Source organism: Ahaetulla prasina, chromosome 9 (assembly GCF_028640845.1).
Source record: "Ahaetulla prasina isolate Xishuangbanna chromosome 9, ASM2864084v1, whole genome shotgun sequence".
Classification (NCBI taxonomy): Eukaryota; Metazoa; Chordata; class Lepidosauria; order Squamata; family Colubridae; genus Ahaetulla; species Ahaetulla prasina.
This window is the reverse complement of record NC_080547.1, coordinates 10,085,066-10,093,564: the sequence shown is the minus strand read 5'-3', so window position 1 is coordinate 10,093,564 and position 8,499 is coordinate 10,085,066. Positions and strand designations below refer to the sequence as shown.

Below are 8,499 nucleotides of genomic sequence, written 5' to 3'. Positions count from 1 at the left end.
TGCTTCCCGGGGGGTCCTTTCCCCTTCCAGATAGCCTTGTGGACCACGGACCCTGCAAACAAGTACAGAAGGAGAGTTCGGGAACTAAAGGCATCAGTTCGGCAAAAAATAAATAAATAAAACAAAGGTAGCAGGCCCAGGCGGGCCGGTGGAGAAAGGGGATGGGGACAACATCCATCGTGAGAGTTCCTATGGCACCATAAAAGATGAAAAACATTCATTTCCGCAGCCAGGCCAGTGGCTTGCCATGCTGCAGCGCCAGGTACGTGCCATGTGTGGGGCACAGCAAAGAGGAGGAGGACCGAGTGGGCTGCAGAACACAGGCGCAAGTTAAGTCCCATTTTTCCCGGTGGTAAAACAAACAAACAAACACGTTTCAAATAACTGTGGACGAGTTCCACACATTGGACAGGGATCAGGCATGCCTACAAAAGCAGTTTAACCTTTTCTTTTCTTTTTTAAAGTGCAACAGGTTCCACCTGTGTAATCTCTGCTTGCAGAAATCAGAATTCCTAGACAATCCCTTGGGAGTCCAACATGGACTCTGGCATGGTTCCAGCTCCGAGTGGGAAGGGAGGCAATTGGAGGACTAATCCAAAATCATGACCGGTTTAGTCGGGAATTTGTGATCCTGATTCCCAAATGGCGCCCAGACAAGACGGTGCTCTGCTTTCCATTCAATTCCACCATGGATTGCAACGCAGCCGCACTATGAGGCAGCGGTGTGCGGATGTTCCTTTTCCTCCTTGTGGGTTGACAGATGCTCAGAAAGCTGGTTCGAAATGCTTAGAGTCTGGTACTGTGGTTGTGGTATTCATTGTTCCTCGTCTCCTCCGTGAAGTTGGAGGAGCTTTTCTCGTTGTTGCAGCCCCCTCGTTGGGCTTCGTGGTTGGGCTCTACCGAACAGCAAGGCTGGGCCAGATGATCCCAGTAGAAGTTTAGCATCGATTGCTCCTGATTTTCCATCTCCTTCAGGTCGTAGATCTCGCGGGCGCTCAGCAGCGGCGTCTGCACCTCAAAAGTCCTCTCGAATTTGGTGTAATCTACGTGGAAGGCACCTTTCTCCAGGGTCATGCAGGGCTCAAAACGATGGCCCCAGAGGATTTCGTTCTCGATGTATGATGTCCTGGCTTGACACGTCATTCCTAAAAGAAGAGAATGTGAAAAGGCAAGACACAGCTGGGAGGTATCGAACAAATTTAACATTCGTAGTGTAGGAAGCCGTGGGAGGAGGAGACAAACGTGTTATCAGTCTGGCATCTCTTCGCACTCACAAAACATCATAAATCCAGCCCACCTTGAATTCCATTGATTCTGATTTACTGCCAATTGGCTCTGAACGTTAATAGTTCAGATTCTTGTAGGGAACTTAGGCTTGCAAACAAACCTTTATATGCATTTGAACTGCCTGGATATTCTGATTTCTTTGGGGCTTGGCATAGTATTAACAGTAACAGGTTTCCTTTTGTGATCTAATAACTCACATTCTGCTCAGAAATTTTAATGAATCCAGTCCAGCGCTACGGCCCCTCCCCTCCTGATGAGTTTCCAAACACAATTCAAGGCTGCTTATATTTGGAGTCTTACGTGACGTATTTTCCCTCCTCTCATCCTGGCTAAAGAATGCCATGATGGGGAAAATCCCCAGTACCCAAAAGGTGCTTGGTTTGGTCTGCACTCGACATGTTAGAAAAAACCCAGGTACTTGTGGGTTATGCAATGCCCTCTAGGTAAAGAAATCTTGTCTTAGTACAATATGTAACAACAGCGTAAAGATTGGGTGTGTGTGGCGGCAACTGTATTACACATGGATTGGGTGCAACACTGGATAAAATGGAGAATTAAAGAAACGACACCAGAGTTGCACCTAAAATCAACATAGGCTCTGGAAAGAGTGCAGAGAAGAGCAACAAAAATGATTAGGGGGCTGGAGGCTAAAATATGAAGAACAGTTGCTGGAATTGGGGATGTTTAGTTTAATGAACAGAAGGACTAAGGGTGACACGGTAGCAGTCTTCCAATATTGGAGCGGCTGCCACAAAGAAGAGGAGGGAGTCAAGCTACTCTCCAAAGCACCTAAGGGCAGGACAAGAAGTGACGGATGGAAACTAATCAAGGAGAGAAGAAACCTGGAACTATGGAGAAATTTCCTGGCAATCAGAACAATTAACCAGTGGAACAACTTGCCACCCAAGTTCTGGGTGTTCTATCACTGGAGACTGAACAACCATTTGTGCCCAAATGGTATAGCTTTTCCTGCCTGAGCAGGGGGTTGGAGTAGAAGACCTCCAAGGTTCCTTCCAACTCCCTTATTCTGTTACTCCGTTCTGTTATTCAACATCCGGATTCCATGTAGTACAAAGGCGGCTCTGAAGCTTTAGAAACGTGACAGGCACGCTAGGCTCCCAAATCACACGCCACGCCTGAGACGACAGCCTACGAAGCCTTCCCTACAGGAGGCTGCTGTGCGAGGCACTCACCTGTGGCTTCCACAATGCCTTCCAGGATTATGATGATTTCAAACTGATCCCTCTTCAGCGCCTCGGCAGACATCTCCCAGAAAGGGCTGACCTCATTGATGATGTGACAGATGATCTGCGGCTCCACCAGGAACAGACGGTCCTCCCCCGTGCCGTAGCCCAGATTCAGTTCGGATTGGTCGAGCGGGATGAACTCCCCTTCCTTCGTTTGCCTGGATTTAATGAGTTTGGCCCTTATTTTTGCGTCCACCATGTGGCTGTCTCGAAGGTCCCCGATGCGGAACATGAGACAAAGCTTCTCGTCCCGGCTGGAGATCACGCACTTCTTGCTGAAGATTAAGGTCTGGGCACGCTTCTTGGGTCTGGAGATCTTGACGAACATGCATCCCACCATGAGGGCGTCGATCATGGAGCCGATGATGGACTGGGCCATCAGCAAGAGGACTCCCTCAGAGCAGTTGGCGGTCACAATGCGGGAGCCGTAGCCGATGGTCCGTTGACTTTCCACCGAGAAGAGCAAGGCGGAGATGAAGTTGTCGATGTTCTCAATGCAAGACTTCCACTCGACGTCTCCGATGTGGTTGATATCGTCTCGTATCCAGGCGTCCATGTAATACATGATGCCAAAGACGACCCAGGTGATGATGTAACACATGCTGAAGATGAAGAGGAACCAGCGATACTTGAGATCCACGATGGTGGTGAAAATGTCCGAGAGGAACCTCTTCTTCTCCTGGATGTTGCCTAGGCTGACCTTACATTTCCCGACTTTGGTCACGTAACGTTGCCTCTGGTGCTTATTCCTCCCGATAAACTGCGGGTCGTCTTCGATGAGTTTGCAGAGTTTGCTCTGCCCTTTCTCCGAGCTGGGCACCGAGATGACGCTGCGGGTGAGGGTTTTGTTCCGGGAGGAGTTGATGATGTTGGGCACGCTGAAAGCATGCTGGGGGTAGAGTTGGGCATTGAACTCCCGCAGGAGAGAAGGCGGCAGGGGGTCGGTCCTGGAGGGCCAGCAATATTTAGGCAACTTGTCTGTGCTGTTGGAGAGAGGAGGCTGGTGTTTGGGAGGCCCGACCGCACTGAAGCTGGGCTGCTCCACCAGGCTGAGTCTCTTCTGCAGAAGGACCGACCTGACATTGGGGACATGCGCGCTGCAAGGTACCGGGTGGTTGTTGCAAGACACGGCGCTTCGGTTTGCGCTCATGGTCGCGGCTGGCGGATGGCCCTTGTCTGAAGGGGTCGTCATTTCAGCCTGGGGAGGGAGGGAGGGAGGGGGAGAAACAAAGGAGAGGTAGTCCTCCAGTTACAACCACAACTGTGCCCAGAATTTTCTCTTGCTAAGCAAGACATTGGTGGAATTTCCCCCCCTCCTTTTACGGCCTTTCTTGCCACAACTGTTAAGTGAATCACGTGGTGGCTAAGTTAGCAACACGGTTATTAAGTGAATTTGTCTTCCACCCCACTTGACTTGCTGGTCAGAAGATAGCAAAAGGGGATCACATGACCCCAGGACCCTGTGAATCAGCTGTCCAGCATCCGCATGTAAATCACATGACCCTGGGGATGCCGAAACAGTCATAAGTGTGAAAAATGGTCACAAGTTACTTTTTCTAGTTCCTTTGAAACTTTGAATGGTCACTAAATGAACTGTTGTAAGTCAAGGAATACCTGAGTAGTTTGGAGAACTGGCAAATACCATCTCTGGCTGGTCCCAGAGATTGTTGCTTTGATAGAATTCAATATATTAAAAGTCGCAACCTCCGCTGCTATAGTTTTCTTGCAAGGAAGTTGTGTGGTTAAAAACTTGCTTGTGTTCCCTGCTTTAAAACAGGTAGGTAGACAGGTAGATAGGAGATGTGGGGAATGGATGGATGCAGAGGTGGGTTTCAGCAGGTTCTGACCAGTTCCGGAGAACCGGTAGCAGAAATTGTGGGTAGTTCAGAGAACCAGTAGTAAAAATTCTGCCTGGCCCCGCCCGCCATCTATTCACTGCCTCCAGAGTCCCAGCTGATTGGGAGGAAATGGTGATTTTGCAGTAACCTTCCCCTGGAGTGGGGTGGGAATGGAGATTTTGCAATATCCTTCCCCCAGGAGTGGGGAGGGAATGGAGATTTTGAAGTATCCTTCCCCTGCCATGCCCACCAAGCCACGCCCACCAAGCCACACCACGCCCACCGAGCCGCGCCCACAGAACCGATAGTAAAAAAAAATTGGATTTCACCACTGCCCCCAGGTGACTTGACTTCCTCCTCCAAACTAATGATAGAACTGCCCTGAAATTTCCTCGTTCTTTTCAGTTTAAAAAAAACGATCCATTCCTTCTTGCCGACTAGGTGTTGGTCAGATATCTGAACTTTCCTGCAGTTATGCCTTAACTTCAGCAACTTTAAGACGTGTAGATTTCAACTCCCAGAATTCCCGTGCCAGTATGAGAGCTGTGAAGTCTACACAGGTTAAAAGTTGCCAAGGTTGAAAAACTCTCCATGAATGTATAAATCGGGGAAAGATCTGGAGGTCGGGTCTCCCAACCTTGGTGACTCCTAAACTGGTGGACTTCCAACTCCCAGAATTCCCCAGCCAGCATTGCTGGCTGGGGAATTCTGGGAGTTAGAAGTCCACAAGTCTTAAAGTCACCATGGTTGGAAATTCCTGATCTAGGGTCACCCTGGAGACTTCTTTGGTTAAAGAGAATGGCACCTAGAGGCGCCTAGCAACATTATTCAGCACACCTACCTTTGGAGAAGAGATCCCATGGCTGTCTGTTTCTGTGGGAGGCCGTGGAAGATAAGCCAACATGTACTTTGCGGTGGGGATCTTAGCTGGAGGGATGGAATTCCTACGGACCCTGGATTCATCATACTTCAGCGGCTCATCTCCGACATCATTGTAAATGTAGGGGCTATTCTCGAGTTGCAATTCTATGTTGCTCCTAGAATTAGGAAGCACCATGGCTACTTGAGACCGAAAGGTGGTCTAATCCCAAACATCGTGTTTCCTCCAAGGAGGCAACCTTTCAGAGAAGATGGGAAAAAGAATAAGCCATGATTTGCGTAGCAAGGAAGAGCAAATGGTCGTTTGAATATGTAGGAGAGTCAAGTTCATTCTATTTTTCAGGCACCATCAAGTTGTGTTGATTCAGTTTTTGAATCAAGATTTATGATTCTTTACTCAGATATCAGACTTAAAACCATTCAAACATTTCACGGTTCGGTTTTAGTGATTATATACGTTGATCTAAAGAACGTGGGAAGGATATAAAACAAGTTAGAGATGGGTGAATGAAGAACCTAAGTACTGTAAATAAAGCATTAAAATGGGGCAGAATAAATTTGAACTTTTTTTAAAAAAAAAAATCAGTTCTAACTCTCTTATCAATCCCCCAGATGGTAGCTGAGGGATGTGAAACTTTCCACATCTGCATCAAACATCCACATCTGCAAAAGCCATACAGAGTTTTGAAACCTTCCTGGTAATTAGGATGTTTCTATCCTTCGTTTGTCCCATCTTGACAACTATTGTGGACTGATGGATTTGTACGGCCTCAGCCACTGCGTACAATAATTAAGTAGTGCATCAACATCTCAAGGAATACTGGTTCCTCAGGCCTGACCTGTTGAACTATCAAGCGCACCAATACTGATGAACAAATAATAAAGTAATGTTGTCCTTCTGCTACAGAAGATAGAGAAGAAAGTTCAAGTTGAATGACCTGGAGATCAACGTTCAAACGCACCCTTGTAAGCCAAGAGCTTTGGCAAGCCTGACACCCCAATTTTATCCCAGAAACGCCATCCAAAACAAGAGTGTTAAATGCTCGTCTTTTGAGGCAGATTAGGCCATCAATCCGGATAACTGTCCACTCACCTACAGAACAAGAAGTTAGCCGTAGAGAAGCACAGAGCTGTAATGTAGCCTCCTTATTTCTGGGCCTACCTCGCTGGGGTAGCAGGGATCCTCCCAGACCGAAAGAGACTGGATCCTAAGCAGTCCAAAATCTGGGAAGAACGTGAGGTTTCCCTCCCTAGTTTTAACTGATTTTTTATTTTTTATTTTGGTTACAGTGTGGCTGTGCGTGGATGCGTGTGTTCAAAGTTGTGTTGGACTGTCGACGGGTTAAAAGAACGGGCATAAAATCTGGCCCTTTGGTCCCACTGGGTGAGAGCACGAGAAGGCTGATTTTATATAACCTCCCCTTGCATTTTATTGAGTTGTGTACTCCGTTTGTCCAGCCGCCCATCTCAGACCAAGGACAGTGAGTGACAGTGAAGAGCAGATGGCAAAACCAATTTCAGCCCGGAAGAGCAATTCACAGATGGCGAAGGCAAGAGATTCTCGGCTCTCTTCCTCGGGATTTAGATCCTCCTGGGCATGTGCCAGGTGAAGAAGAGGGACCAGGATCTCTCTTCATGGGGGAATGGAGTCATCCAGCAGTCAAGCAGACACGCAAATGCCTCTCTCTCTTTTTTTTGTACCTTTTTTCTTTCCATCCTTTCCCTGGATTTGTTTGGGGCGAGAGCTTTCTTGGGCTTAGCTTCTGGGTGAGGAAGCCCCCCCCTCATCCCCCCCCCAAAACCCCAAAGCAAAACAACTTGAGAATCGGAAATAACAGATTGAAATCCGCCTGCAGGAGCTGGAACGATACGGCTGCTTTGCCTACACGCAGGGATCGTCCTGTATCATCCCGAGGGCCTGGAGTTTGGAAGGTTCTGGGACGATGTCCAGTCTAGACTTCCCCGTCGTGTTGCCTCCACTGTATTGGGACGGCGACCGTCAGAACTTCTGACACGGGATAATTCTGGGAAATGATTGTGCCAATAGAGTCAGGGGGCTTCAGATGGGGCAGAGCCGACACAAACCCTCCCCAAGGGAGCTCTGCATTTCGCAGCAGCTGAGGTTTTGGGAGATTCCTCAAGGGCATCATGGATGAAGGTGGAGGGCAAATGGCAGGAACGGCCATTTTGGGCTGAGTGAGGAGAAGGCAACCTCGGAGGAGTCAAAGCTCGGCTTCCAGAGGTATCCCCAACCAACAAGTAACTTTCTTTACTCAGGGGAGTAAAGGGAGATCCTGGGAGAGGGGTAAATGGGGGAGAGGTGGAGACCCTCAACCCTCCTTCCTGACTAAAGCAACTAAAGGACCCACTACCACAAATACAAGGAATTGCCAGGGGAACCCTAGACTGGAAGAATCTGTGTTTGGAAGAAAGACCCAAAGAGATCTCTTTAGCCCAAACAGCTTCTAAATTGAAAGGAATCAGGAAGCAAGAGCACATATATTAATTTGCTCTAATTTAAGGGGCGTGCATAAGCGCACCCTCCCCTGTCCTAATGTTTTCTTTTATTTGCATCCTTTGCATGTATTTATAATGTTATGTTTACGCTTGTATGGGTCATAAAATACATGCTTGACAAAATAAATAAATATATAAATAAACATGCTGTAGAACCGGCCACTTCGGTCCATAATCTCTACTCCAGACACGGCTGGTGTTGAATGGTGCACGTACCTCATATTTGCTGCAGGATGTGATCTGAGGGCCAGGTCGAAACTTGGGGGCTCCAAAGTTACAGGGAGGCCTCCGGTTCTGCAGAAATCTGCCCAGTTGGTCTTTCTTGGGAGACTCGTGAGCCCTCCAGCTGGGCTCGAGAGCAGAGGTTCAACTTAAAGATGCATCCTTCTTCTGGAACGGTTTCCATCCATCCTGGAAGGGCAAGTAAGCCATCTGTGTCTCCCACCCGCAGCCCTCAACATTCACAGAAGTGAGGAAGAGAGCCAGAAAACCGCCTTGCAATTCAGCCTTGCAAGGAGAAGGTCATCAGTTAATCTGCTCCAATGACAGGCAGAATTATCTCAAGATGATTTAATCAGAGGGACGGGGTGAGGAGGAGGAGGAGGAAGTGGAGGAGGAAGAGGAGGAATAACGCTGGGTGGGAGACTCGAGTGCCGATAGGGTTAATGTGCCAACACCTCTGTCCTGGCGAGAGACGTCCATGGGGAGACGATCCCACTTCTGCCCAGGTT

At 48.4% G+C, this 8,499-nt stretch overlaps 1 protein-coding gene across 2 annotated transcripts; it reads right to left on the bottom strand.

Annotated features, from left to right (window-relative positions):
- LOC131204043 (G protein-activated inward rectifier potassium channel 4-like) lies at positions 1-8,499 on the bottom strand. Of its 2 annotated transcripts, XM_058194849.1 has the most exons (4): positions 7,985-8,499; positions 5,214-5,490; positions 2,481-3,732; positions 1-1,145 (listed from the first exon to the last, which is right to left on the bottom strand). In XM_058194849.1, exons 2-4 carry the CDS (start codon positions 5,427-5,429, stop codon positions 787-789), a joined length of 1,827 nt encoding a protein of 608 aa, XP_058050832.1. In that variant the 5' UTR covers positions 5,430-5,490; positions 7,985-8,499; the 3' UTR covers positions 1-786. The 2 variants fall into 2 exon arrangements, with proteins under 2 accessions (XP_058050832.1, XP_058050833.1); XM_058194850.1 differs by lacking the exon at positions 7,985-8,499 and having other exon boundaries at positions 5,214-5,804.